Below are 14,973 nucleotides of genomic sequence, written 5' to 3'. Positions count from 1 at the left end.
GTTTTTCCCCATACTAGCACGTCATCCATAACAACCGCCACACAGGGCAAACCTTCCAAAACGCGGTGCATTGCTGCCTGGAAAATTTCGGGGGCATAGGCTATTCCAAACGGCATTCGTAGGTCCCGATAGTGACCATACGGCGTGCTCATCGTGCAAAGTTTGGAGCTTGACTCGCTAAGCCGAATTTGCCAAAACCCCGAAGCTGCATCGAGCGTGGAAAAGAATTTTGCTCCGGCAAGCCTGGGAGCGACATCGTCTAAAGTCGGCATGGGATAGTTCTCCCGGAGTATGGCTTGGTTGAGCGATGTTGGATCCAGGCAGACTCGAACTTTGTCTCCTTTAACAACGGTAACCATGTGACTGAACCATTCGGTGGGCTCAGTTACCTTTGTTATGACGCCTTGGACCTCTATCGGCTGCAGTTCTGCTCTAGTCCTGTTCTCCAGGGCCACGGGGACTCTTCGGGCTGGTACGACGACACCCACTGCGCCGGGCTTGAGCTTGATTAAGTGCGAATGCACTTTATAAGCGACCCTGAATTCCGTTGACCGCCGTCCGTCCACATAGCAATAGCTACGGGTGCGCGCGCTCCTCGTCTTCCTTGGCAACGGGGGGAGATGGCACATACCCACGTGGGGGATTGGCCAGGAATCTCCTCGTCTTCCTTGGCGACGGGGGGAGATGGGCGCGTGCTGCCTGGCCGCTGACATGGCACATAACCCACGTGGGGGATTGGCCAGGAATCGGGCGTGAGAAGGGCTAATGCACTCGCTTAAAGGAGTACTGACACGAAATTTCAAAGCTGAGATCCGCTCTAGCAATCAAGTACAACAACACAAATAGGTGTCTGTGAATAAATGCATCTTTCTTTCTTTGTAGTTGTGTGTGTGTGTGTGTGATCTCTCTTTCGCGAAAATTACCGAACCGTGCAAATTCAACTCGTGCATTCGCACTTTCACATTCTTCCCCTCGGGGAAATGCGGGGAAATTTCTTCACACTCTCAGTCGACTCAAGCCAATTAAGATAAGGGGCAGTTCTAATGCAAGACGGCCACCCTGTCGCCTTTTCGTCCCGGTCGCTCACAGATGCGCAGCAAAGCTATGCGCAAATCGAGAAAGAAATGCTAGCGATAGTGCATGGTTGCACTAAGTTTCATGACTACGTGTTTGGGCAGGCAGAAGTGATTGTAGAGACTGGCCACAGGCCCTTGGTACCGATACTTAACAAGCCGCTGCATCAGTGCCCCCTCCGCTTGCAGCGCATGAGGCTGACCTTGCAGCGCTACCCGATCAAACTGGTATACAAGCCAGGCAAAGAACTTTTTCTTGCGGATGCTTTATCGCGTTTTCCGAGCGAAGTGAGCATGCGTGAGGAAACGGAGCAATTTCAAATCAGTGTGCTAGAATTTCTTTCTGCCTCGGAACCCCGTCTAAAAAGCATTCTTGCAGCAACAAACAACGATCCCGTTCTCGTCAAGCGGCGGGAATTTGCGGTGACCAGTTCGCCTGCCAACAAGCACGAGGTTCCAGAAGCCATCCGCACCTACTGGTCTTATCAGGAGGAGATACACGCACAAGACGGTCTTCTGTTTCGCAGCAACAAGGTAATCGTACCAAGCTCGATGAAAACAGAAATTTTGGCTCTTCTGCACGTAGCACAGACTGGAGCCGATAAGATGAAGGCGCGGGCGCGAAGCGTCATGTTCTGGCCCTGCATGGCGAGCGACATTGAACAGTTCTGTCGAAACTGCAAAATGTGCCAAAAGCATCAGCCGCGAAACGCCAAGATGCCGCTTTTGAGCCATGAGGTTCCAACCTTACCCTGGGAGGCTGTAGGAATGGACCTATTCTTTTACGAGGGCCGACAGTTTGCTATTATAGTTGACTTCTATTACTTCTTTTTTGAAATCAAGGAATTTCGTCATACCACTGCAAACCTGCTCAAGTCCTGGTGCGCCGAGATTTTTGCAGTTCATGGATTACCGCTTAAACTGTGTAGCGATAACGGGCCGCCATTCAACAGCACCGAATTCAAAGAATTTTTACATGGACTCGGTGTTAGCCACGTAACGTCAAGCCCGTATCATCCACGCTGAAATGGTATGACGGAGAAGGGAGTGCAAGAAGCAAAAAAGCTACTAAAAAAGTGCTCGCTTAGAACGCCCTACTTCCACATGGCTCTGCTTGAATGGCGTAATACACCTCCAGATGCTGTTTTAAAGTCCCCAGTGCAGAGACTGATGGGAAGGCAGACGAGGACCCTGCTGTCCGTACCCACAAGTCACCTGGTGCCGGAGGTCGTGCCCAACCGAGCCGTCCAGAACCGCCTACAGGAGATCCGCCAACGCCAGAGGATCTACTACAACCGCGGCTCCAGGAACCTGCCACCTCTGTCGCCTGGGCAACGAGTGACTAAATACGACACCCACGAAAAGACCTGGACACCTGCGGTCTTTCTGCGGCCAGCTGAGACGCCGCGATCCCTGGTGGTGAAAACGGAAGAGGGTCAGGAACTTCGACGCACTCGCGAGCATCTGCGAGAAGCCCCTACACCACATCGCGATGAGGGTCCTCCCGCTGGGTCCGAGCAGCAAGACGACGCCCAGCCCGCTCAAGAGCTACGCAGAAGCACAAGGGCACGCCGGGAGCCCTGCCGCTACCTCCAACCTGAAAGACAATTGTAATTTGTTGGCTCCCTAAGAAAGGGGAGACGTAGCACGGCTGAGTCGCTCTGACGTCACCGTCCCTTTTGTGTTAAACACGTGACCTGTTACGTCACCCTTCGTTTTCTATATCTACTTCGTTGCAACCACAATAAACGTTCGTCACCCGACTGCCGGCCTGCTTACAGGGGGCATGTAGACAGGACTTCTTTTCTTCAAGGCCATATGTCAATATGTGGCTAACATGCCTAGGATTTCCCTACAGGGCACCTGCACTGATGGTGTCAATATTCTTGTATGCTTAGGTAAGGTATTGACATTTTCCTTGTGGTAAATGGTTCGCGCCGACATCAGTAGCTTACCTGGTGTATTTTCTTTTTCAAATTCATTGTGCTAAATAGGCAGCGCAGTTGCCTTTGTCGCGGTAGTGTTAGGGACTTCCAATTTTTCGTAGCGCACGCTGTTTGGCTCAGACATCTCCACAGAACTGCCAACAGCTATAACAGTAGCGTTTAACGTAGCTGCTTGTTTGGGGGCTGTACTGCTAAGAAATTATTCTTTAGGTGGCGTGTTAATCACTGGGACGAAGCCATCAACGCAGTTTCAGGGCGACGCAATTGCAGAAAGCTAGAGATAAAAGCAAGGATTGTGACGATTGCATCTGCCCTGGGAAGAGTTCAACCAAAAAGGATTTTCTCCCCGTAATTGTGGAGGGCTGCTCGGTCGCCTCCTAGTATTGCCTTGCAACATTCTGCAAACTGTAGGATGAAAAACCATAGCAATGACAAAATTCTGTTAATAAAATTATCTCTCTCACACCCACGTTTTCACAGCTGCCAGCAGTCGTCTTACACAGCAGGTTTGCTGCGCGTGACGGGCCAGACGTTACACTGCTGGTAGTATTAGCGTCGTGCGGCTTGTCTGAAAGATCGGTGCGTGACAAGCAACCGGTATCAAAGTCACAATTCAAGTGCTGCATTCCTCTTCAACCGTAGCTACCGTGGCTTGTGGAGGGAATATCGGAGATGATCTAGTACTAGCATATTTGGCCTTGTCTCCAAGTTCCGTGCGTGAAAAACAAGCGTCATAACTGCCATTATTTTTCAACCACACCCAAAAAGGAACACACGAGACAATATCCGTTAACCACTTATATACGTATATGACATGTTCAGTCACTGGAAACACCCTTGGGGTAGGGTACTAGGCGGTTGCTCTCTCGTTTGGAAGGGTCATCTTCGAGTAACTGTAAAACCAGGTTTCTTTTTGCACTGAACATTTGCTCAGCTCTTTTTTCACTAGAGTACACGTCACCTACCCCTTCCCAATTCCAGAGTCATAAAGGTATTTCTCTCCCTCAAGAAACCACAGTAAACTGGCCAAAAATGGGCTGGCCTCTCACTCGCACACTGCAACGTCACATCAGACTGGCCAGACTGGTCACCCTCTTTCAATTTCGGTTGTAAAATTGCCAATTTTTCTGGTCCTTTTTGCCATTGACGTCCATCCTTCAGCTTTAATATTTGCTATCTCGCTTAAGCGACCCTGAATCACGCGTCCACCGCCGTCCGTCCGTCCGCACCACATACCCACTTAGGGCGATTGGCCAAGAAGAGTTCCTAATTTCTTAAGCACATACCCAATTAGGGCGATTGGCCAAGAATCGTGCGTGAGAAGGGCTAATGCACCCGCTTAAAGGAGTGCTGACACGAAATTTCAAAGCTGAGATCCGCTCTAGCAATCAAGTACAACGACAACACAAATAGGTGTCTGTGCATGGCACATACCCACGTGGGGGATTGGCCAGGAATCGGGCGTGAGAAGGGCTAATGCACCCGCTTAAAGGAGTACTGACACGAAATTTCAAAGCTGAGATCCGCTCTAGCAATCACGTACAACGACAACACAAATAGGTGTCTGTGAATAAATGCATATTTCTTTCTTTGTAGTTGTGTGTGTGTGTGTGATCTCTCTTTCGCGAACATTACCAAACCGCGCAAATTCAACTCCTGCATTCGCAATTTCACATTCTTCCCCTCGGGGAAATGCGGGGAAATTTTTTGGGTGCAGTTGGCCTTGAAGTACAAGATTTCAGATCAGTAATTATGACTGTTTATTTTTGTTTCAGGTTTATATTGAAGGGAGCTTCTGCACTGACACAGACCCGTGGTCGCAGCATCACACAACCTACAATTGGCAGCATGTTTGGCACAGAAATGCTAAGTCATGTAAGATACCCTTGCAGTTCCTACAAACAGATTGAGTGGTATGGGGTGCCTTGCATGGCATATTGCCGCGAACCATGTATGGGTTTGTATACTCATTTGTTTTTACTGCCGGGTCACGCCCGGCTAAGTTATCTGCGTTCCTAGCAAAGTGCGTCTTCCATTCTTTAGTTTTATGCCGCACGGGCTATCACATTTAGATAAGCAGACTGTTTCGCCCTCACGTCGCTGCCCAGAGTAATATTCTGTGATCTACAATGTTCTGGATGTGAATCGATGGTTCTAGAAACACTAGCGCGAAAGATAAAAGCCTGCAGAGCAACGCCGCAGCATTCGATTCGACGACACTCGCCTGCGCAAGTCACTTTCTTGACCACTGTTTCGCTGCCTCTGTATTCTTTTGAGTTGTTAGGGTAGCAAAGATCGCTCCAAAAAACTTGTTTCTCCTTCAAGACAACTGCATTGTTCTTGACTTCGTAACATCAGGTGGAGCTGCGGGGAACTGAGCTTTATGCTCCCTACGACATCTGGAAGCCACCAAGCCAGTCCAACCAGACAAAGCCACCGACGGCAAGGTTTGCTACCCGAGTTCGGTTTTCTGCCAGAAGGGCCCAAGAGAAGGAACCCTGCAACCAACACCATGGTGCAAGAAACAGCGTCACCAACCGTCCTACAGCAGCCCCGGCAACCACCATCGTTCCGGGGAGTTCCCGCTGAAGACCACGAGGAATGGCTGGAGAAGCTGGAGCGCGTCCGCCATTTCAACAGGTGGGACGACGAAGAAACTTTCCGGCATGTCTACTTTCACTAAGATGCTGCTCGAACTTGTTTCGAGTACCATGAGAGCTCTTTCACGGACTGGACCCAATTGAAAAGGGAGTTCCTTAAGACCATCACTACCGTGGTGACAAAAGAGCGAGCTGCGCTTTTGCTTGAAACTCGAACGCAACACCCCAACAAAGGTGTCGTGATCTTCGTTGAGGAGATGAAGCGGCTTTTTCGCCGTGCGGACCCCGAAATGACCGAAAAAAAGAAGCTCAGGTTTCTAATGCGAGGAGTGAAGCAAGAGCTGTTTGCTTGTCTAGTCCGTAACCCGGCGAAGACGGTGGTTGAAGTCTGAGGCGGACGCGATGGAGACGTTAGAAATTCGAACGAGGCAGTACGACCGCCCTGTCAATGCGCTGTTCTCAGAGACCATCGGTGCCGCAATTGCAAGCTCTGATACATTGCGCGAGACCATTCGAGCAGTGGTCAGAAGCTTTTTCCAACGACGCCGCAACCTCAAGTGGCTTTCCTGACTGATGTCATCCGAGAAGAGGTTCAACATGCGCTGGGGACTTCTACGCCTTCAGAAGCACCCTGTCAGCTCCACGCGATGAGCTACTCTGCAGCTCTTCGTCCACCCCACCCAGCTGCAGCCCGTCGTCAAGAGGCCGAGCCATACCGCCGTCCAATGCGGCCCGCCCGACCCTCTAGACCAATACCAAACGCCAAGGAAGAACGACGTGTGGTGAACGCCCGATAATCGCTCACTGTGCTACCAGTGCGGAGAGGCCGACGCATCTACCGTTGCTGTCCCTACAAGAGGCTCGGTTTGTGAGGGTTCTCCGTCGATGCCCCAAGCCCGCGATACGGCCAGTGCCCTACTGAGATCGAAGAATACCTCTCCAACACCAACCGAGGACGAGCCTGCTTCAACCGTTCACCATCGCTCTACCCCTATCAGTCACCGCACCGCTCCAGCACTGCTGACTTCTCACGTGAAAGGTCCCCCAGCCCACGCAGGAAACTAAAAGCAGCAACTTCTGGATGTAAAGCTGCACGACCACGGAAAAATGAAAACCCTCCAACGACGCAGCGACTCGCTGAATACCATGATTCAGGACATGCCCTGCTCCCGACGACCCAACTCCAGAAGACTACGAGAGCAAAACTGCGCGACGCGCACGCGACATGACCGAACCTATCGCTGAGAACATGACGAAGACTACGACGCATAGTGCCCGACAGTAATCACGTACAACCCGAGATACGACGCCCCGACGCACACGAAACTCGAGGAAAGCGGCGTCCGACGTTCAGCTGCCCATCGACGACTTTAATTTAGTCGCCCTCATAGACACGGGAGCCGACTACTCACTAAAGAGCAGACCATTTGCATCTAAGCTGAAGAAAGTTATGACCAGATGGGACGGTCCGCACATTTTGCACAGCAGGAGGCCACCTCGTGACGCCAAATGAAACGCGCACATCAAGCATCACCATAGACGGCAAAACGTACTCAGCGGTGTTCGTCATTGTGCCTATGTGCTCCCGCGACGTAATTCTCGGAATGGACTTTTTGATGGACAACAGCGCAATAATTGATCTACACACCAAGTCGATAACTTCTGCCTCCTATAACTTTTCGTCGATAACTTTTGCCACGACACTGCAGCCGAACCCCGAACACCGTGCTGCTGAATGGGTCGCCGACGATGACGTCCTCTACCATCCCGTGCAAGCGTGATGGTCATCGTCTACTGTGACGGTGCTGCTCCTGAAGTCGACGCTATCGTGGAGAGTGATCAAAGCTTGCTTCTCGACCGTGGTGTGTCTGTCGAAAGAGGCATTGCGTTGGTTAAGCAACGTAAATCCCATGTGTTGGTCACCAATTTCACCGAGGAGTACCAGCATTTAAAGGGACACTGAAGTGAATTTGTCAAGCTCCCGTTTTTGCTTGCACTGTGCAGACTGGCTCAAATTAGCACACTTTTCAACGTTTTTACGATTGACAAATCGGTAATTATTTTACAAAGCGCGAAAGAAGAAAAACTACCATGCGCGGTTTGCGGCGGCCGCACCAACTAAAGCTGTGACGTTAGGAGGAGCGGGCACCGTGATTGGACGATGCCCAAGGTGAGCAACCAAACAAGTTTCGGTTTCGGTTTCGGCTCTGTAAAACATAACCGGTGGCGTTGTTGGATGGGCATTCTCAATAACTCAGTAATCATCGTACCGCGCTTCTGCCATGTTGTCAGCTGTAAAAATGCATAAAGATAAGCCTCCTAGGACGGCTTGGAATCGTAGCATTCACTAGCCGAAACCTACGCAGTGCATGAACGCCCTCCGCGTACCCGCAGACGCCCAAATGTCATGCGCTTTTCCCCCATATTTGGAGCTTGCCTCCCTCATGCCTGTATCGTAAAAAGCGTGTTCGCACCAGGCCAAGGGTCTGTTCATTCTGGCCTGTGCCCACTGCCTGCAAGCAGTCGGTGCTTATGGCAACAGCACGCCAACGAGAACTCGCTAGCGCCGGTGCCAGCCTGCGCGCGTTTTGTGAACTAGTTCGTGGAGCCATGAACGTTGCGGCCCAAAAAAAGGTGAACTCAATATAGAAAACATCGGCGGAAAACGAAAAAGTTAACTTACAGAAAAAAAAAGCGCGTACTTGCGGGGATTCGAACTCCTGACTTGCAAAATACTTGCGGAGGCATATCTAGCGCCCCAAGCAACTCGGCCACGGAGCGGCCTCGGCTGGCCTTGGTAATATAGGTATATATTGTACAACCAGTTTACACTTTTATTTAGTTTTGGCATTTCAAGCAGCTTAGGTGACTAGTTGTATTGCGCTCGTGCAGTAAGCGTCGCCCGAGTTTCCACAATAGCTCACGTCTACCAACTGCATTTCGTAGACGGAAAAGCGTTCGCAGATGCGTAGTCGTGCTGCTGACCGCTGTGCTTGTTCGCCCAGCGCAAAAAAGTGCTTCCCGCACCCTAGTTTTACGCTGTACGGTAAAAATATCAGTTGATTTTATTTCCTTAGTACCTCTATTGACTTCGCTGACTCTTCTCCCGCCTTCAAGAGGGCTTATATTTTCCTACTGGCGTACCAGTCAGCGAAGCGTCGCATGTGCGCTTGTGCAGCGCTTGTGTGAAGCGACCTTGACTTGGAGCTAGATACAGTGTACAAACTATCCAAGTAAAGAAAGGCAGATTCTACCATTCACAAACATGTCCTGGCTACGTTTCAACTGAGCGAACGAATTACGACGACCCGTCGGCGGCCGGCGGACGAAACGCTGGGCCGACTGACTGTCTGAAGGCAGGGGAGCCGTGCGGCCAGGTGCGGCCGTGCAGTAGCGCAGCCAATTGCGAGCTCGGCTCCTCTCGACGTCACACGAAAACGCCGCAGAAAATGGGCGAGCGTAAAGAGAGGAGGACAGCATTTTCGAATTAATTTTTCTACTTAATAAAATCGCGTAAACGCGCCCAGGGTGGTCGAAACATGGTCTGGGGACTCCGGACTACAATTTGCGCAAGTAATCCCGCAATGTTTACATATCACTTCAGTGTCCCTTTAAACAAAGGCGCTGCAATTGCCTCCCTAGAAGAAACGCAAGAAGAAAGTGACGTGTGATCGCAGTCGCTGATTTTGAACGCGCACCGGAAGATACCTTCAAGCTTCCGCATCCCTTCGACGTCAATACGGTGCTACCGCAAGAAGACAGGAATAAGTTACGGCTTTGCTGCGTCGCTACAGCGAGTGTTTTTCCTCGAACTCAAAATTATGCCACACACCTCTGGCGAAGCACCGGATAATAACCGAAGACGGAGCCCGACCTACCCGCAGTCAACGTACCGCGTCTCTTCACACGAGCGCGAAGCCATCCGGACTGAAGTTGGCGACATGCTCAGCGGCGACGTTATACTGCCATTGAAAAGTCCGTGGGCTGCGCCGCTCGTACTCGGGAAGAAAAAAGACAGCACTTTAAGGTTCTGCGTTGACTACCAGCAGCTGAACAGAATCACCAAAAAGGACGTGTACCCCCCTGCCACGAATCAACGACTCCCTCGACCCCCTCTGCCATGCGAAGCTCAGCGGCTAAGGCGTTGTACAGCTGAGCACGAGCTCGCGGGTTCGATTCCCTGCCGCGGCGCCCGCTTTTCTGATGGAGGCGAAGAGCAAAAACGCCCGTGTGTACGAGATTTCGGCGCACGATGAAGACCCCCAGGTGGTCAAAATTAATCCGGAGCCCTCCACTACGGCGCGCCTCATCTCCTGCGTTGCGTCGGCGCGTTAAACCCAACAATCAATCACCTGTGCCATGCGAAGTACTTCTCATCGATGGATCTGAAACCGGCGACTGGTAAACTGAAGTGGACGGGAGACAGCGACAGAAGACTGAATTTATAACCCCGGATGGTCTATATGAGTTCAAGCTGATGCCGTTTTGGGCAGCGCACGGCGTCAGGAACGTTTCAAGGAGTCATGGACACTGTGCTAGCCGGCATGAAGTGGCACACCTGTCTCGTACAGCTCGAGGACGTTGTGGTATTCGCCCGGACTTTCTATGAACACCTTGCAAGGTTGGAGTCTGTACTAGAGGCTATTCGCTCGTCGGGGTTAACGCTGAAGCCCGAAAAGTGCCGCTTCGCTTACGAGGAACTCAAGTTTTTGGGATACGTCGTCAATGCCGCGGGAGTCCTACCTGACCCAGCGAAAACATCAGCCATAGAAAACATCCCAAGACCGAAAGACAAAACAGCGTGCAAAGATTTCTCGAACTCTGCGCCTACTACCGGCGCTTCGTCGCAAGCTTCGCACGCATCGCAGAGCCACTCACGCGCCTGACAAAAGATAGCACCCCTTTCGCCTGGGTAAACGCCCAAGAAAAAGCATTGTGCGAGCTGAAACAACGCCTGCAAAACCCGCCCGTGCTCCCTCATTTCGTCGAAAACACCGAAACAGAAATGCACACCGACAGCAGCGATAAAGGCTTGGGTGCCGTTCTTATCTATAAGCAAAGTGGTTGCGAAAACGTAATCGCCTTTGCCGGCCGTTGTCTTTCGAAGGAGGAGAAAAATTACTCAGCCTTGAAAAGGAGTGTCTAGCAATTATATGGGCCATTTCAAAATTTCGCCCATACGTGTATGGTAGACCATTCAATTTTGTGGCAGACCACCATGCGCTGTGTTGGCTCGCCATTTTGAAGGACCCCTCTGGCCGTCTTGGGCGGTGGAGCTTGCGCCTGCGAGAGTTCGACGTTACAATCGCCTACAAATCTTGCCGGAAATAATCCGACGCCGCCTGCCTGTCCCGCGGCCCCGTCGACCTGCCACCAATCCGATGAGGACAGCGCGTTCTTCGGAGTCGTTACGGAGAGTGACCTAGCCGCCCAGCAGCGTGCCGACCCCGACTTGCGCGTCATGATCGACTACCTGGAGAACGTAATGTCACCGTGCCTAGGGCGTTCAAGCGGAACTTACCAGCATTCGGCCTCAAAAACGCCGTCCTCGTGAAGAATTTCAGCCCCGGAACGAGAACGCATTACCTACTTGTCATCCCCGCAGAGCTCCGTGACAAAATTTTGGAAGCGTGCCACGACGATCTGTCTTCAGGACATCTCGGCACGGCTCGCACTATTGCAAAAATCAAGGCGAAGTACTTCTGGCGCCGCCTTACATCCGACGTTACCCACTACGTTCGGAGTCGCCGTGACTGCCAGTGACGAAAAACGTCGCCGACAAGACCCGCCGCGTTCTGCAACTGATCGCCGTCCCGTCTAGGCCCTTTCAACAGATTGGAATGGCCCTTCTAGGCCAGTTCCTTACGTCGCAATCACAGAACAAGTGGCTCGTTGTAGCGACAGACTACATGACGCCGCTCTTCCGCTCTTCCAAGGGAGACTGTACATAAAGTCGTAAAGTTCTTCATAAACCAAGTTGTGCTGCGACATGGAGCCCCTGAAGTACGAACCACGGACCGCGGAACGGCCTTCACTGCGGAGCTTATGCAAGAAATCTTACGCTACACCAACACGTATCACCGAAAAACGACGGCGTACCACCCTCAAACGAACGGACTAACGGAACGTCCGAATAAGACGATCGCGGATATGCTGTCACTGTACGTCGACGTTGAACATAAGACATAGGACGAAGTGGTCCCGTATGTCACGTTTGCGTACAGCACGGCTATCCAGGAAACTACGCGAATGACGCCGTTCGAGCTTGTCTACGGAAGACTGCCGACTGGGATGCCTGACTCCATGCTTCCGCATTTAGAAGACGACGACCATAACCCCAACGTTCAATGATACCTTCAGCGTGGGGAGGTGGCCCGCCAGCTCGTTCTTGTTCGTACAACGGACAAACAGCTGGTGGTTGCCAGGCGTTACAACCTCCGACGCCGAGACGTTAGGGGACCGTACTTGGGTTTGGAGACCCATCCGACGGTGCGAAATCCGTGAGACGTTTCTGCGGCGGTATTTCGGACCTACCAGATTTTACGACACTTGATCCAACTTACCTACGAGGTAATCCCCGATGGTGATTCGCGAACATCACGACGACGCACGCGGCCCGATGTCGTCCACGCGGTTCGCTTGAAACCTTACTATGCAAGATGACTTACTTAACAGGCCCAAACACTTCAATTGCTTAAGTTTTTTTGTTGTTTGTTTGGATTGTCTTTTATATTAGCATCGGGTCGATGCACTCTTAGACTGGGGGTAATGCGGCGAACCATGTATAGATTTGCATACTTAATGTTTGTTTTTACTGCCGGGTCACGCCCGGCTGTGTTAACTGCGTTCCAAGCAAAGCGCGTCTTCCATTTTTTTATTTTTATGCCGCACGGCTATCGTATTTAGATAAGCAGACTGTTCGCCCTATCGCCCTAAAGCCAGTGGAGGTCAAGGGGACAGGCCTTCCACTTTACAGCAGAATGTTTCAAATGTTGCGTCGAAGAAGAACAATTTCAGCAGTCTTATGAGATCTCATGATTTTCTGAAGTGCCCTTTGCAATAAGGTAGTGAAGGTGCCTACATATACTCCTTGTTCAATGCAGCCCGAGCAAACAAAGAATTATGCCTGTGATACGCCACCCATTCAATAAGGGAGATGGGATGAATTTCGCCCTTCTGTGGCACTCAGAAGAATGGACCGTCGGTGTTTTTCCACCTTATGGATCGTTCCTCAGTGCATTAGTTCATCTATGTAAGCCTTCGCGTTCCATTTCTGTTTTGAAAGAGCTTCCTCAACCCAACTGAAAAAAAATTCACCATCATCCCGTTGGGGAAACCTGAGTAGTATGCGAAGCAGCCGTAGGGTCGACACAAGTTTACATTAGTTTTGATATCGATCGCGGCGTTGCCGGATGAGAATGCGGAGAGCCGAGCTCGCGCGGGCATCATTTATACCGCGGAGCTGCAGTAGCGCACCCAGCGGAGTATGCACCCAGGCAGCACAGCAAGTCCGATTCTTGACCGGCCAACCTACGGCTGTTCTCCGGAATGCTCGGCCATCGGAAGCAAACTGGCAGCGTTGAACATAACATAAACGGTTTGAATACGGCCACCATCCTCTGCGCACGATTTCAGCAGCCGATGTTCTTAAGTTGGTCATCTTTGGCTCGTTAACCGTCAACACGGTTTCCCCTCGGCGAAAGTTACTCAGAAGTTATTTGGGGGATCAACCTCCGGCGATGAACCGGCTTGCTCTAGTAAAATTCAATAAAAAGACAGGTGGGAGGTTTCCCGCCGCCGAGTACTCCTTTATTGCTTGATAGCGGGGTTACAAAAGATGATCAGCTTGTGCAAAGCCACCAAGCGACCGCTTTGTTTCCGCTTGCAGGGGAACACATGATGAGTGGCAGTTATCCAGTTCTAGAATACTCGTGTTTCGTTGGCAGCCCTTGTTCAAAAGTTGTTTTGGAAACCTACGTTACCTGGTCCGCTTATGAATCTGCACGCTCCTGATCTTCGAAAGGTGAACGGCTGACGTCTGTCGCAGGTTTTGCACCGCCCGTGCCCAATCATCGGAATTCCGAAGGTCATGCGTTGACACGCACCCAGCCACCGAACAGTGTGCTGTATATAAATGTAAACTCAGAAACAAATGAACGAGGTCACAAAAATATTAACCGAATACGCTAAATCAAATAAAATGGATAGTGAAGACAAAATAATGGCTTGCTCGTGGTATATCTGGAAAGGCACATTTTCAATCTTGTTTTGTAACATGTGTTCGCGCTTTGTGGATATCCTGCTTGCCACTTTGGAAACACGTTCGGTTAAAGATAAGCTGAAATGCTGTTGCAAACGATTGGTGAACGGCGGTGTTTTCAAGAGCCAAGACAAAGAAAGTTCGGTAAGTTCATTTTTATTGGCCATTTTCTTGCGCGACTAACGTTCCGTGCAGAAACGTGTTACGGCCCAATTTCCCGCTTCCGCTTCAGTCTCACGGTGTGGTTCCCGGAAGCTAAATTCAATTTACTAAGGCTGACACCGCTCTCTATGCCTAGCGTTGCTGACGGACATGTGGTAGGCGCAGCGGAGGGGGCTGGGAAGCCTGAAGCAATTGCCGGTGCTCTTGATGACATCGTGAAGAATGGAGGTGTTTTGTACCGTATGCAGGCTTTTATCGCACGAGCTCTGTTTATATATGCTGCTGGGTGGTTTCACCGTACTTTCGTGTGACTTCGATAGCTGGGCCGCTTTGAGCAGGGGAAAATGCAATATGCGACTGTTCAACCTTTCGGAGCAAAAACTTCCCTTGAGAAAAAAAGGAAACGCTAAAAGTTTAAAAATCTGAGCTTAGCAATAAAAGCGATTTCCCATTTTCATTTTTATCTGATTCCTGGCTGAAAACCTTTCCTAATGCTTTCTCGGGTTCTGTTTTTTTTAAACTATTTCTTTTCTTTAACCAATTTGTAGTTCAGGAGCACCTCGGCTGAGCCCGCGAAAGTTGTGTGCTCTCACCTTGAGTGGGGTGCGGCCACAGTGTTCTCTTTGGGGGCCTTCGCTATATTAGAGGCCGGGGAGTTTTTTTCTTTTCTCCGCAAAGTGGAGGGGTCTATTTCCCGTCTGGTACCACCAAAAAGCAGGCATTACTGCCTACTGGCAACGCGTGCTTAGTCTGGTAGGGCGCTTTTAAAGTAATGAACGTTTGTTGTCGAGTGATCTCGTTGAACGGGGACTATTTTGTCGGTCACTCAAACTCCTTGCGCACTCAAAACACAACAAAACCCCCACAACCGTACGTAGAGGTTTACGCTCAGAAGAGGTTGGTACACAGCGCCGACGAACAGGAAATGCACG

At 50.9% G+C, this 14,973-nt stretch overlaps 1 protein-coding gene across 1 annotated transcript; it reads left to right on the top strand.

The window, feature by feature from the left end:
- Window positions 1-551: 551 nt before the first annotated feature.
- On the top strand, window positions 552-2,687 carry LOC144172961 (uncharacterized; the record flags this gene model as incomplete). Its single annotated transcript, XM_077701555.1, has 3 exons — window positions 552-592; window positions 1,433-1,607; window positions 2,226-2,687. Coding segments are annotated over 3 exons (678 nt in total), but the record flags the coding sequence as incomplete, so codon positions are not given.
- Between the last annotated feature and the right edge of the window lie 12,286 nt (window positions 2,688-14,973).

The sequence above is a fragment of the Haemaphysalis longicornis genome, unplaced genomic scaffold (genome assembly GCF_048455015.1).
Source record: "Haemaphysalis longicornis isolate Haplotype H1 unplaced genomic scaffold, Haemaphysalis longicornis Haplotype H1 scaffold_28, whole genome shotgun sequence".
Classification (NCBI taxonomy): Eukaryota; Metazoa; Arthropoda; class Arachnida; order Ixodida; family Ixodidae; genus Haemaphysalis; species Haemaphysalis longicornis.
Note: the sequence above shows the minus strand (reverse complement) of the source record. Positions and strands in the feature narration are given on the sequence as shown.